The following is a 15,636-nucleotide window of genomic DNA, read 5'->3' on the forward strand; positions in this document are numbered from 1 at the left end:
TTCTGTTTATCTCTAAAGATATTCTAGATGTTACTTTCCTCGACATTAATGCCTCTTTCACAGCAGAGATCTTGATTTACAGCAGGAAAAAGGGTGTCACTAATAACAATAAAGATGGCTTAAAGGGTAAGTTCACTAAAAAATGAAAGCCCAGCCAGCATCTACTCACCCTCATGCAGATGTAAAGTCAGGTGATGTTTGGTAGTCCACAAAACTTTTCTAGAGTTTGATGGCTAAATACTATTGCAGCTTTCTCTGAAACAACTGAAGCAGATTGGGACTTGTTATGTTTGCCAGTTGTCTGTATGTGCGTCCGGGCCATTCTTGTGAACACAGTGTCTCAAGGACACTCGGGGGAATTTTCTTGAAACTTTGCACGAATGTTCACTCTGATTCAAGGATGAATTGATTCTAGTTCGAAGGTCAAAGTTCACAGCAACCCCCTGCCTCACAAACTGTTATCTCAAGAATGCCTTCAGGGATTTTCATCAAATTTGGCACGAAGCCACACTTGGACTCCAGGATGAACTGATTAGATTTTGGTGGTCCAAGGTCAAAGGTCACAGCAGCCTTACATATTGTAGCTTCTTAGGAGCTGTACCTTCTTGAAAGCATTGTCTTTTGAAGTGGCTATGCATCCGTCTTTTACCAAAAACTGCTCAACTGTGTTTTGTTAAGCATGTGAACTACTTTCGCTGTTCGGCAATCGTATGTCTTGCAGAGGCATATATCCACTGGGTAGTCATTCCAGTTTTAATACATAAAATACCAATCTAAAGAAAATCTAACAAAAATGCCTCCATACAACTTGTTTATATCCTTTTTACAACTGAAATCTTCACTGTAGCTGTTACGCTAACAGTGTTAGCACAGACCAGTAATGGGTGCAGGAGCTCTCCCCGCCGTCGAGGATGTAACTAACATCTTTTCAGATCACTTCAGGATGTCAGGGCATTAAGAGACTTGGGTTACACAGGACCAGCTGTTGGCCATTTTTTTGTTGTTTGGGTTATTCTTAAAAGAAGTCCCCATCTACTTTGGTTATTTAGGAGAATGCTACGACACAGTTTTGCCTTGAATCTCCAGAAATGCTTTGTGGTCATGAAACTCCTTTCAACTTTCCAAGGGAAAGGCATTTTTGGTCAAATTCATTCTTTAATTCCATCCAGGGGGCCGTGTAAAAAAAAAAAAACAGTGGTAGTCCAGCACACACAATGCAGGACCCAATATTTCATTCATATATATAGATGCCTGTGCTATTCTTTCAAATAAATTAAGTACAAAAGGTAAAGTCCTGCTTTCATGCATCCAAAATAGGGTTGCAGCGATATTGCTTTAAGGTATACATAGGTATGAAAATAATCAGTATATTTGTATTTTTACAGTACTGAACTTAGTGTTATATGTAGTTAAATGCATCACTGAAGACACATTTTATGAAACTAATCATTTGACCCCCCTTGTTTGCCAACATGTCAAGCAGTTCAAACTGACAGCTAAAACAAGTTTCATGTTTAGCTGTTAAACAGCAGCACCCACAGTATTACTAAGAGGGATATGTTAAAGCTCCAGGCAGTTTTAAGGCACTCGCTTCCTCCGCTCATGGTACATCATGTCTGACCACAGTCATTTGTCCACTCCTCTATTCACTTGGTTTGGTGACCACGATTTATCAAATGATATTTTGTTTTATTGAACTTCATAGGTTACATGTGAACAACCACTCACAAAGAAGAAAGATACACATATTTACAACAGCAGACAAGTGTGGCAACAGTGAGAGCTTTGCATGTTGGCCACTCTTCTCGGGCGGAGACAAAACATGGGGGGGCGTCGGGCAGCCTCGCTGACTGAAACAGAAGAGTTTGAGTTAGACATGAACCAAACTTTTACAAGGAAATTCTGATTTTTTTTTGTTTAAATACTCTGGTTTTTAAAATCATCCCTCACCTCTCGGCTTCTGCACTTAAGCGTGTCCGTTAGCGTCTCCGTTAGTCTGAGGCTCCTGCGCTCCATTAGTCTGACCGGCATCCTGCTTCACCTTCTTGACCGCGCCCTCCTTCACTGGACTCTCCTCTGGTTTCCTCTGAAATACACAGATTCATTCAAATGAGTGTTGTGTAACATAGCCAGGTCTGTGCAAATAATTTGCCCCATTCAGTTAAAGGGAGGTTAAATTTTGCTTTTTCTCTGGACACCGTTCACTGCAGTACAAAGCTGAGTGTCTGGTCTGGAGCGGCTCCCTGCTTCTCCAAACTGAGGCTGTAATCGGTGATTACGGAAGGGAACAGATCGACTACAGATATGAACTTTATATGACTCCACTTCAAAAAAAAAAAAAAAAAACACGAACTATCCCTTTAAGAATTTAAGAGACTTCTGGCTCCCTCACCTTCTTCCTGACCAGGTGGGAGATGTCAGAGACTGCAGCTTTGGAGGCGTGTCCGTTGGTAGAACTGACTCCGTTGGTTGATGTTCCGTTAATCTGGGTAGAGAACAGAAGATGTGTCACACACATATCCCCATCAGTATGTTTTTACTAATCATTTCTCCACCATGTACACACACTGCAGCTCACCTTTGAACTGGATGAAGGGACGCCATTCTGTTCAGTGGACCCAGGCAATGCAGAGGACGTGGAGCCTCCGTCCTGACAGACATGACATCAAGTAAAAAAAAAATAAAAATAATAAAGCTTCCATACAGAAAACTGAGGTCATTCAATTAAACCCAGGAAAAGGAGACAGGACATGCCAAACACATTTACACCCCTGACTCACCGGTGAACCCTTCATAGCATCTGTGCTGGATGTTTTCAGACCCTCTGTGGCGTCCTCCACCTTCTCATTGATCTCCGGCAGCAGAGCCTTCAGCTCCTCCATCTCCTTCCTCTCGTCAGGTAGAGACTCGGGACCCTCCGCCTTGTCCAGCAGCTCCTGCAGGTTGTCTGAGCGGCAAAGTGGAAATGTTAGCATAACTTTAAAGACAGACTCAGGATTTTTTTTAATTTATTTATTTAAACGTAGGCTATGCCGAGTCACAAAGCAAACAACATTTTCCAAGCACAGGAAAATGGTAGATTTTCATTTTGGTCAGTAAATCTTTAAAACAATGTTTTTACACAAAAAAAAGACAGATGTTCGTCTGACATCTGCGTCACAGTTTTTAACACAAGCAGCACAGGGACTTCATGGTGCATTCAGGTACACCTCAGATACTGAAATCTATGTCACTTTGTATGGCAAAGTGCTTGAGCAAATGGGACTTCATGGTGCATTCAAGTGCACGTGTAAACTCAAATCTATTCAAACAGTCACAAAGAATGTCTGAACAGGAAAGATTCAGCTGCTTATATTACTTTATTTGAATATTTAGGCCGACATCTGTCGTTACTTTCTTGTTCTCTCACTGCAGCATCTTCACTAAAAATCATAAACCCTCATCCAGTTCTCCATAGCCAGATTTTAACCACACATCTCTAAAACCGTTTAATTCAACTGTGACTGTAAATACTAATATTTAAACTAATGCGCCAGGTTAATGATTTCCTTGTACTATTGAGAGAACTGGTTCTTATATCCAAGTAAAACTGGTATCGTTGGGGAAATATCTCAAACTCAAAGCCATACTGAATTTAGTGGATTCAGGAAAGCAGATGTGCTACCAGATGTGCTACCAGCAGCAGCTTACCCAGCCTGCTCTTTATCACAGAGATGGAGCTCTTCAGCTCCTCGATGGCCTGGCTGTACTGGAGATTCAAGCTGTAAGTCAGGCCCAGCTGGTAGTGAGTCTCGGCCAGCAGGCGGCTGTCTGGGTCCAGGTGCTTCACCTGCAGCTTCAGACACTCCTGGAAATCCTCCAATGCCTGAGCGTAATTTCCTGAAGAGAGAGGCAGCAATCACTGACTGTGTGTCTCAACAAGGTGATGTAAAAAGAAAAAAAAATAAGGACAATTTCTGGTGTAAAGCGTGTTTGGCTTTTGAGCCACGGCCTGTATTGATGAGTTCCTGCGTAACCCAAAGAAGAATTGGTAGGGGACAAATTAAAAATGCAAGCAACTTCTCCGTACCTGATTCAGCAGAAACTTCGCCAAGTTTCAGGTGAGTCTGGGCTGCCATGAGTTGCTCCTCCTTAGACTCTTTCCTTATTAAAAACAAATGAATAAACAAAACAATAATCAGTCGACATGGAAGCTAAAGCGCCGCGACTTTCAAACTGAGATCCTCTGTGTTCGATACCTTTTGTAGATGACTTTAGCTACTTCCAACATCTCCCAGGCCAGCTGCAGGTTCCCCACCTCCTCATCCTCACTGTCCTGAAAAAAAAAAAAAAAAAAAACACCGACGCAGATGATAAATAACACGTTCGCAGGTCGTTCTGATGTGTGCTTGAGCTGATTGGTCGAGTACCTTCTCAGCTGCGTCCTCTCCTTCACCTTGCTCCTCCGCATCCCCCTCCATCTCTTCATCCTCCTCCTCCTCGTCGTCTGTAACAACATGATAAAGCGGGAAAACGTGTCATTACGGTGAGAAAGAAATTCACAATTAACGACTGTGGTTAAAGGACAGAAGTAAAGTCACCTTCTGCCTCCCCTTCCTTGTCTCCGGAGTCTTTCTCAGCCTCTTTGTCTTCACTCTCAGTCTTGCTTCCATTAACCTCACTCTTTTTTTCCTCGTCCGTCTCACTCTTTGTCGCGCTCTGTGGCTCATCACCAGCCTCGTCCTTCTCTGCGTCGCCGCTCTTCTCTTTATCTTCGCCCTTGTCCCCTCCTTCAGTTTTCATCTTCTCCGGGTCTTCGCTTTTCTTCTCCGCCATGGCGTCGTACACCTGAACCCTCAGCTCATCTCTGGTCTTCTCTGTTGAAGGTTGAGAGGACAGTTAGAAGTCATTTAAACTGTTGTCCCCACTCAAAAAAATAAAGGATGGACAAACGGCACAAACTCAAGCCCCAGTAGATGGATGGAGATGTAGAATTTGCTCACCATCGATGTTTTCTGTGCTCTCGACGTTGGAGTCCTTGGGTTTTTCTTCATCCTCCTCCTCCGGCACTCCTTCCAGAGCGTTACCCAGCACCGAGTTCTCCATCCTACAACAATTGCACTTGTTAAATCACACACTGACATACTCATTACAAAATGAGCAACACCACCTCACACAAAAAAAAAAACAAGACCAGGCTGAACTCTTACTGCTCGATTTATCAAAACAGCGACTCGAGACTGATCTTACCGTGCCAAATCCAGCAGAGCTTTACCACACCAGTAGAAAGCCTCGCCACACTCGTCGGCTGTGTCCCCATACTTCTTAGCTCTGAAAGTAGATGATAGTGGAGCGCTCATGTCAGATCAGGTCGGCTCACGTGGCAACCACCATCTGTAAACTTTTTTTGCTCAATGTCCCACACACTTTCTGTCAAAACCTTGAAAAACACAGCATTTCACTTCGTTTGCCGTTATCAGCTCAGAAATGTTGATGTTACCAACTAACAACCGCGCTTTTCAGTCCAAACTACCACTGAAGTTAAAAGCATTGTAAAAAGATTAATTTAGAGGGTTTTGCTCATATTGAAGTGGTTCATTTGTGAGACCAATCTCTTCATACCTTCCCCAACACTGCTACTGTAAAGACTTACAATATACCTGATCACATACTAATAATGATTTCCCTTGTCATTTTACATTAATCTGCAAAACTGCACAACGAAGTGCAAACATCTGTGTGACTCACAGTACTTTAAGGTAGCAAGTACAAGATTCCACCTCCTCTTTGACTCTCTATTAAAGAGTATAATTTCCCCACGGTGATCCATTTCCGTTTTATAATCACTCCTAAACACAAACGTAATCTTATTTTCAGGTTTCTTTTGTGTGCTCGTTAACTCACAGCATGCCGCAGGCCTCCTGCAGGACGTTCACCGCCTCCACCACCTTCCCCATCACCAGGTGCTTCTTGCCCGTGCCGATTAGCTTGTTAGCCTCCTCCATGTTAGCTACACTGGACAGAGAAAGGGCAACTTACTTACTTCCGAACACAAAAACTCGAACACCGGGTTCGACCCGCGAGTCTATTTAAACGGTAAGTTCCTGTTTAAGTACGTTAAACAGGTATAAGTACGTTACAAAACAACGCGCCTTATTCACATGAACAGATTAATTACATACGCTGGCGAGGAAAACAACGAGTGAAAAGTAAAATCTTGAGCCTGGAGGTTTCGTCTCAAATCGCCTCTGACGCCGCTCTGGCTGACTGATCTCTTGTTTCAATTTGGCGCGAAATATTCCTGCCCTTTCCGGTGGATTTCCGGATTCATAGGACGGCGCGGGAAATTTTTTAAAGGCACAGAGCAAATGTGGCAGGCCAGATGACTGTGGGGGACCACAATGGAAATAGAGGTAAAGGTGTACAATAAAATGGCATTGATAAATTAGTTTTAATCTATAAATCTATTAATAAAAATAAAAAGAGGAATTATAAATAGAATTTACAAGTGAAATATTAACCCATCAATAAAGATTTCAAATTAAAATGGAACGTACAAAAACAACCTGTAACAGTCAGTAAGTACATCATCTAAGAAAAAATGAATGTTATTTACAAGATTGTCACTTTCTTCTCTTATAAACAGTAGTATGTCTACATTGAATGGGACTCCTATTGAAAGGGTTTCCAATTACAAATATCTGGGCATCTGGATAGATGATAAGCTGTTTTTAAAATTCATATTTATGAACTAACTAAAAAACTAAAGAGTAAATTATCATTCTTTTATCGTAACAGAGCTTATTTTACTTTAAAATGTAGAAAACAGCTTTTTCAGGCCACTTTTTTTTAACCTGTTCTAGATTATGCTGATGTCATCTACATGCATGCTGCTCTCTCAGCTTTGAAGCCCCTTGATGCAGTGTATCATTCTGCACTTCGTTTTATTACAGGTGATGGGTTTAGAACTCATCACTGTGTTCTTTACGACAAAGTTGGATGGCCATCTTCATCTTTTAGGGGGAACAGCACTGCATGATTTTATCTACAAGGCCCAGCTGCATGTTTTATCTGACTGTCTCATCAGTTTTATCTCATTTAGAACTTGTAATTTGCACACTCATTCACAAGAGTTCTTGATTTTAAACATTCTCAATATAAGGACCGAAGTGAGGAAGACTGTTTCTCAGGTCTGTGCCCCTCAGAAGTGGAATGACTTACAGCGTGCTCTTGAGCTAAATCATCTTATTTCTTTAGATAGTTCGATAGAAAGTGCCTGTTGTTCAATGTTCTGCAGTCTGTTTGTAATTGTAATTTATGATCATATTGTGTATGTGTTTTCATGTATTTTGTACTCAGGGCGTCATTGGAAAAGAGAGGTTGCTCTCAACTGACCTTCCCTGAATAAATAAAGGATTCATTCATTGAAGAATTCATAAATAAATAATGGTCTAATCTGTGTAATTGCATCATCAGGTGATGCACTGCAGCCCAAAAATACTTTTTTTCCCCATAATCTTATATTGTGAAAGAAGAGTCTGTAAAACACAACCCCCACAAAATGATTCATTGCACTATCATAACTGGGGCCACTCGGATGAATAACAGTTGATGACAAGTAACTAACCAGAGAGCTTGTTACAGCAGCAAATTTGCATTGTTTTACCTCGCTCCACTAGCTCAAGAACCAAAAGTAGAAGGCTAAATGGAGCGGTGAATAAGAAGCAAAATGACTAAGCAAATCGAGTAGCTTTAAAGAAAAGCAAAAGCAACAGGTGAACAGAAATGCAGGTAGAAAAGGAGATTCCCCTTTTAAATCTTCCTTTTTTTTCTCGGTCCATCAGTCAGGACAAAGAGAGCAATTAAGCTGACTATTTCTAGAGGCTGAATGTGCAGAGCTGCAATAATCTCTGTTATTGTGAACAGAAGTAGAATAAAACGGCATACTAATACTAATATTAAACCTTAGTGGTTAATGAATATATATGATTATTCTATTTTGTTTTTATTTATGTAGAAAATTGACAATTATCTGTATTAAAAACAAAACCAAAAAAAACTGATAAAAGATAACTACCAAAAATGAGATGGGAGTGATTGTGTGTGTTTTACTCTGTATGTAGCATACACACAACAGAGAGGGCTGCTGTCATGTCCTGCTGTGAGGGACAGGGGTTGGTCCAGCTCCCCCCCTGTGTGGCTGCGTTGTCAAGACAAGTCTGGACCTGGCATCCAATCAGCCTCACACTGAGACAAATGACACTCAGCCCTCATCACACTGTCATCATTAGCGATATCGCCTCAACACAACAGCTATAATTTCCCGGTAACCTCTGCCGACGGAACACAGCACAGCTTGTTTAATTCACATTCTTTTCAATCAGGGGCAACCGGGTTGAGTGGGGATTTTTTTCTCGGGGGGAATTCATTCTCAGGTGGAAGTCAGTATTGCAGAATATTAAGGGTTTTACAAAATATTTGTCATACTTTGCCATGGTTGTCGTTAATTTCCCGGGAAATGTTGCGTGAATCTTGGTTTTAAAAAAGCAGGCGTGTCTAAGTGGCTGGTATGATATCTATAAGTGAGTACAAATGGAAACTGTCGGGCCTTGGCGGAGGTATGTGCTCTACTGAAGAAGAGAATCGACATTCTGAACTGGGATGATTTATTCTATCCCAGTCAAGATTCATGTTTCCTCCTAAGCTCTCACAATATCTTTTGAGATCTGTTGCTTCCATTTGGTGGGAGTGTTAGGCATGATAAATACCCCATGCCGAGGTGACTCACATACATAGCCATTAAGTGTGCCGAATACTCTTGGGGAATTACACAAAGAGAACACAGGACTGCATTAATTCACCAATATTAGATTAAGGGTGCCCGGTTCTTTGCGTCATTTTTTTCAACCCACGAATGTATCCATTTACAAATCTTTTTGATATTCGCACTGCGGAACGTGACCAGGATGCCGGACACACAAGTGCCCTTCAAACACCCAGTAGCTTTTTGAAAATCAGCAGTGGAGCAGATGCATTAATTATCTGCATATTGTGGGACGGGAGATGAACACAGGGGTAGCGTTTGATCAGCAGCCCATCGCTGTGCTTCTAACAGGAGGTTATTGTGTGCCCCCCCCCCCCCATTCCACCCTTATCTGGCCCTTGATGAGGTGCCCATGGCAACGGCATGCAAAGATGTCGCTCAGTGACAACGGAGAAAAGAGGCACATCTGAGGGGCTGCTCGAGCAGACGACAGCCTCGGTCGGTCCAGGTTGCATAGACTCAAGTGAACTCACACATAAACTGGAAAACAACACAGGTTTTACTTATCTAGAATGGCTTTAAAACATACAGTATATAAATATGAACTGACTTAAATAAATCTGTCAGCAACTTTATTCTGATATTTTATAACCTGTGTTGCAAAGTCAAATTAGGATGGATATAAAACTGCACTTTTGTAGTTAAGAAGTTGGCATTAGGTCCACTGAAGGTTGCAGAAAAGATAATCCGCTTTAGCTGACTCATCCTCCATCAGCAAGTTTCACATAAAACTCTTACCAGTGGAAAAACAGTACAGTTTACACTGTGATCAAAGACACTAGCTTCACTTCCCCCTCACTGTTTTGTCTCTTCCACTGTAGTAACTGTCCAACACAGGGCAGATTTACCTGGTCTGAAGTAGGGAGCTCATCCTGATATGTTTTTACTATAAAACTGTATCCGTGTCACTTGGGAATCAGTGCAGAACAGAAAAAATGAAAGAAAGGTTTCACTCTCCTGAGTCTTAACAACGGCACTGTGGAGTCAACAGATATTCTAACATCGCTCAGTGTGACATCAGGATCAAACAGCCAATCACAACATTGGAGGAGCTTGTGTGATGTAACCAGTCAACAGGATACTACCACCCGGGGGTCATGAAACCGGTATTTACTGTATGACGACAGAAGTTATGTGATATTTGCTAGACCAGCACAAGTTTAACAGAAGACAGGCACCAAGACTACTGCTGCTGGTATAAAAGTGATCAGACAAAGGCCTGCTGTTCCCCAGGCAAGTCATTAAGTAAACATAGAAGTGGGGAGGAGGAAATGAGAGTGAAAAATGCCTTCTGCGGCCCGCAGAGCAAGCACGAGATGTTGCAACAGTGCACCGCCTAATCCAGTAGGTGCCACCGTGAATTCAAAGAAGTGAGTGACAATTCAGGAAACATGGAGGAAATTAGCCAGCGCATGCAATACCTGACAGAGCTTTACTGCACCAAGGATGTTTCAAACACGCAGCGGTCTCAGTCCATCTTCAGTAAGGAGTCGTATTTCTGACCGGTCAGAAATAACAGTCTCGACCCATATCGATATGTATAAAATGAAGTATACTGACATTGTTCTAGAGGAAGAAAATACATATTTGGTCATTGTTGTTATTGTTTTTTGTGTTTTGGGGAACGGTTTCTCTTCTAACAGTAAATACATGAATTCCTTCAGTTTCCTCTTCAGGACTATTTACTATTGTAACGTCAAAAAAGAAGAAAAAAAAGCACTTGAATGTAGAATATGACCTCATGTGGTCAGGGACATGTCTGAGGCAGACTGCGTTAATTGGAACAGCCTGTTTGAAAGCTGGTCATTACGGCAGGCGTTCTTGTGAAGGACCAAGAAAATGTGCTACAAATAATATGAGGGTGTCCGCTCATGATGACGGTGTGGATTCCCTCCACATGCTCTGAGCGTCATATGATGAAAGGTCACTGTTCTGCGTGACCCCTGCGTGCACGGGTGCTGGCTTGGATTAGGAAACTACAAACTATTACAAACGATATCTCTTGTGTGCAACATAACTGGCCATAAACTTTATCTAGAGAGTGAAGGCTGCCCAACTCATCAGATTAGTTTAAATTGATTAGATATAGGTCAAATATGTCCTACTGGGATAACCAGAAAAATAAGAGACTTTTTTTGAGGAATATTTCCTGGAAGCCTCCCTTTTCCGTTACTCCCCGTACTTTTACACTCTTTCATTTAATGTGTTTCACATGGGCAGAACATTCCCTTAAGAGTGATAAGGAAAACTGCAAAGTCACGCTGTGCAGTGGGTGTTCGAGATTGGAGGAGGACTGGGCAGAAGTGGGCTGTAGTCACGCTCCGAACTCTGTCATCGCGAGAAGTGAGCCGCGGTATAAACTCCCTGAGCGAGGCTGACAGCCTGTGCACTCCTCACTCCCTCTCCGTCGGCGTGGTGTGGTCAAAGCTGAGGTATGTCTTGCAAAATACACTCAACTGTGTGTTTCACGCATTTTGTTAAACGGTATAGGCTTTAAAAAAAAATCCTTTAAGTGTTGAATTGTTCTGTTTGTTGTTGGTGTTTTGTCGCGTAGCTTTTCAACAAGTGTACTGTCACCAGATGATGAAGTTGGCCATGAAACCGAAAAACTTTTTTTTTTTTTTTTTTTTAAATATATCCCAGAGAATGAATGACATGGTTAATTCGTTGCTTCTTCACGTTTTTGCTTTCTCTTTTTTCTTTTACTGGAAAGTTTCCTCTAACACAGACAGGACTCCAGCTTTACTCTCAGCTCAAGTCTCAAGAGGGGAAAGAAAAAAAAAAAAGTCGACGTTTCGGCGCTTCGGTTGATGTAAACGTCAGCTCAGCGAAATACCAAAACGCGCTGGGGCGTAATAACTGCGAGGAAAACACTCCAGGAATTTATATCAAGAAAATAACCTTGTGAAACATCCACACGCGGAAACACCGGTGAAATTAGAAAAGAGAAGTGGAAATGGTTTGTAGGTTTCGGTTGTGCCAGTTTTATCAACCAGCCTGGACTGAGGTGTAGGCACGCGTTAATTTCCTTATCAAGACCCTGATCAAATATTAATCTGTGGTATCCAATTTTGAGTTTAACCCAAAGTATATTTCCTGTTACAATACATTACTGTGTGTCTGATACTGTGTTTGACAGTATCAGACATTTTTCTCCTCCCATGTGCCACTGTTTATTTGTACAAAAGTGTAATAATGGCTTTACTCTGAAGAAGACAGGTATTATATCACAACTTTATTTGCTCCACCTTTCTGGCTGCAACAATTAAATACCAAACAGAGTTAATCAATCAAACTAAAGTCCAACGATGACAGATATTCAAAGTTTAATCACAAGACAATGCAAAGCCGCAAATCCTCACATCTGAGAGGCTGGGACACGGTATTGTTTGGAGCAGTTTCATTAACAGTTACCCTGAAGATCAATTCATTATCAAAATCAGTGCCCGTTTTGTTTCAGCCTGTGTAGTAGCACAGGGTTAGCAAAACGACTTTTCATCATTGATCACTACATTTTCTTTAGAGAAGAAATGGCAAACATTTGCTTGAACCAGACTCTCAAATTTTGATGCAATGGTTAATTTGAAATAAACAACTTTAATATGTCAGCATGCTCTGGAAATGAGATTTGCTGCTGTTTTCAGATGTCGTATAGACAAAGCTATTACTTAATCAATCTGGATGATAACCAGCAGATCATTCGATAAAGAGATAATCATAAATTGCAGCTCTGCAATGCACAGTACTTTCATGTGAGACCAAACAAAATGTAACACTAGGGACGAGATTCTAAGTGGAAGACATCATTTCCTTGTTCTGTGAATGCGGAACGGTGATGGTGTATCCACAATGTAACGCAACAAAAGAAAGAATGCACGGCTGTGATTTTGATTGCGTGATACGTAAACAGTTTCCCTCTTCTGGAATCTGGTCAGACTGAAGATGGCTGCAGGCAACGCACAGATTGGAAAGCTGGCTCCAGACTTCACAGCCAAAGCAGTGATGCCAGACGGACAGTTTAAGGACCTGAAGATGTCGGACTACAGAGGTACCCATGTCCCGCCCTCTGCTGAGTGGAGGATGCTTTGATGACGCTCTCCTCTGGACTGTGATTCACTGCTTTGTGATGCCACAATACACTGAATAGACACGAATTTACACTACTGAAGACCAGAATGAATTAGCTTGTTATTACCATAGGTGTACGGTCACATGGCAAACAGCCTTATTTGTTTTCTCTCCCTGTGGTGCAGGGAAATACGTCGTTTTCTTCTTCTATCCCCTGGACTTCACCTTTGTGTGCCCGACTGAGATCATCGCCTTCAGTGACGCCGCCGACGATTTCAGGAAGATTGGCTGCGAGGTCATCGGCGCCTCCGTTGACTCACACTTCTCCCATTTCGCATGGTAGTTACACGGCTTTGCACTTTAAGCGCCAGTGAATGTATGGATGCGCTCTTGCAAACTCAGTTTCTGCCTTGCATTCTAAAAGGGTCAACACGCCGCGTAAGCAGGGCGGTTTGGGCACCATGAAGATTCCCCTGGTGTCTGACATACGACGCACCATCTCCACAGATTACGGTGTCCTAAAAGAGGATGAAGGCATCGCCTACAGGTGGGTTTGTCAAGGTTGTTTGCCTCGATTAACATTCCAGCCAAAAATCCAGTTTCATTTGCTGTTGCGTTTGCTTCCAGAGGGAGACGCTCGTCTTAGCAAGATATGTTAATATTATTTGTTTAGAAAGTAAAACAATTGAAATAACATTGTCAACAGAATGTGTTGACATTATATCAGAGCAATTATGTATTGTGAGTAAGCGTGCTGACTGGCTGACCCTGGTCTGTCCTGTCTCCAAATGCCCCTTCATACCACGAGAGTCGATAGTCTGACAGCCTGCGTAATTTCAGCTGGGAGATGGCAACATATGCCAGCAGCGAATTTGCTACATTTAAAAAGCTCTCTTAGCTGTTAGTGTAACAAAATAAACCGACAAAATATCAAGAAAAGAAATACTCTTGTGAAACAGTAACCATAAGTCTTCTGAATCTTCTCTTTTTCCAAACTGAGACAGCTAAACTGACTCATCACTTCATCAGAAAACACACTTCTCTCGAACTCGGTATGAAAGAAATAAAGCTTTGGTTGAAATGAATAATCAATTCACTGAGCAAGACATGTAAGAATTCTCACACTCGCTCTCACCTTTCGAGAGACTGCACGCTACTCGTGTCCCCTCCCGCCGCGTCTCCTCATTCCCGGAGTCATAGTCTTGATTGGAACAGCGTAAATCACTTGTGTGCTGCATCCCGTTGTCAAACTAACCTCCATCGGTAGTGGAGGCTTTGTTGAGTCCCAGTTCGTTGTTTAGCTGTGTTGACTATCAGCTGCTAAATGTGGTTCAGCTGAGCCCAGTTGCTCGTGGTGACTCCCCTGTGAGATATATATATATATATATATATATATATATATATATATATATATATATATATATATATATATATATATACAAATTATACCTTTTAATGCACCACCTTGCAGATGTTTTAGAACATGGACATACCTCCCTTCCATTTCTGCTCTTTCTAAGTCTTTGGAGACTCATGAATTGTTGCTTCTCTCTGTTTCAGGGGTCTGTTCATCATCGATGACAAGGGCATTCTGAGACAGATCACCATCAATGACCTCCCAGTGGGACGCTCTGTTGAGGAGACCCTGCGTCTGGTCCAGGCCTTTCAGTTCACTGACAAGCACGGAGAAGGTCAGTCGCTGTAGTAACATAATGAAGATGTTTGACACCTTTAACGTATCCCACTCTGTCCGGTCATATGTAACTTGAGTTTATTAAACTGCTGTTACTGAAAGATTTCAAGACTGTTTTTAAATTAGCAACACTGAGCGATGTCATTACGCTCACATAGCTCTCCGTGACCAATGTGATGTACTTTGAACCACAATTTATTAACTGGATCTAAAGTTGCTATAGGCTGTTTCGAAAGTCAGGGCAAAGAACACTGAGGCTTACTCAAATTCAAAGGGTGGTCTTATCAGTGCTTAGGTTCACATGAACTTTACAACTGGCTGAAATGACTGTAGACGTAATTAGGGGCGGAAAATCGACCTTGGTCTTGTTCAAATACATTTTACATTATGATCTTAACCTTCCATACATTTCCCTGCTTAAAACCCAAGGCAATATATGATTTATACAGCAGGTCATACTAGCACAAGTCTTTGCTGTTTCATGTGCCGGGCCAGAACTCATTACAGGCTTATCTTTTCAGTGTGCCCCGCTGGCTGGAAACCAGGAAGTGACACCATCAAGCCCGACGTCCAGAAGAGCAAAGACTACTTCTCCAAGCAATAACAAGCCCAGAGCCCGAGTCTGCTGCGTGCTGTAGGAGATTTCATTTAGAGATTACTTTTCCACTGCATAATATTTGAGTCAACCACTGTGCCTGTGGAGGAGCGGTTAGGAGACCCACGTTCTGTGTGTGTTCTGTTGTCTGTAGAGTGAATAGCGCACTTATGACCAAAATATATAATTGTGTGATGATGTGGTGGTAATTTATGCTGTTTTCACTGTCGGACTGAGGTAAAATGTCTGTCTGTTCTTTCGTGACATTCCATACTATTATTAGGTACAAAGGACCATACAAAGAGGCCAAAGACACCTCTGCCCATTACACTGTTCTTTTTACAGAGACAAACGTTTGTTTTTTTCACCAAAATAAAGAATAAAAGTCTTTTGAACAGCATTGCAAAAGAATATATTTACAGTTTTGGGTGTTGGGGTCATGACACACACACCTTATTCTGGTTTTGGTGGTTCAAG

General features: G+C 41.9%; 2 protein-coding genes across 3 annotated transcripts; one reads left to right on the forward strand and one right to left on the reverse strand.

The window, feature by feature from the left end:
- Nucleotides 1-1,668: 1,668 nt before the first annotated feature.
- Nucleotides 1,669-6,302, reverse strand: LOC119011067 (histone-binding protein N1/N2-like). Of its 2 annotated transcripts, XM_037083879.1 has the most exons (14): nt 6,162-6,302; nt 5,884-5,994; nt 5,230-5,310; nt 4,983-5,086; nt 4,581-4,856; nt 4,410-4,486; nt 4,239-4,315; nt 4,070-4,143; nt 3,691-3,879; nt 2,781-2,947; nt 2,579-2,650; nt 2,393-2,485; nt 1,951-2,086; nt 1,669-1,850 (listed from the first exon to the last, which is right to left on the reverse strand). In XM_037083879.1, the coding sequence occupies exons 2-13, from the start codon at nt 5,982-5,984 to the stop codon at nt 1,967-1,969; spliced, it is 1,431 nt and encodes a 476-aa protein (XP_036939774.1). In that variant the 5' UTR covers nt 5,985-5,994; nt 6,162-6,302; the 3' UTR covers nt 1,669-1,850; nt 1,951-1,966. The 2 variants fall into 2 exon arrangements, with proteins under 2 accessions (XP_036939774.1, XP_036939775.1); XM_037083880.1 differs by lacking the exon at nt 6,162-6,302 and having other exon boundaries at nt 5,884-6,148.
- A 4,788-nt stretch (nt 6,303-11,090) lies between these two features.
- On the forward strand, nt 11,091-15,560 carry prdx1 (peroxiredoxin 1). The gene is made up of 6 exons (XM_037084905.1): nt 11,091-11,235; nt 12,739-12,851; nt 13,057-13,210; nt 13,296-13,418; nt 14,432-14,562; nt 15,086-15,560. Exons 2-6 carry the CDS (start codon nt 12,746-12,748, stop codon nt 15,166-15,168), a joined length of 597 nt encoding a protein of 198 aa, XP_036940800.1. The 5' UTR covers nt 11,091-11,235; nt 12,739-12,745; the 3' UTR covers nt 15,169-15,560.
- Nucleotides 15,561-15,636: the final 76 nt, after the last annotated feature.

The sequence above is a fragment of the Acanthopagrus latus genome, chromosome 21, assembly GCF_904848185.1.
Source record: "Acanthopagrus latus isolate v.2019 chromosome 21, fAcaLat1.1, whole genome shotgun sequence".
NCBI classification, from domain to species: Eukaryota; Metazoa; Chordata; class Actinopteri; order Spariformes; family Sparidae; genus Acanthopagrus; species Acanthopagrus latus.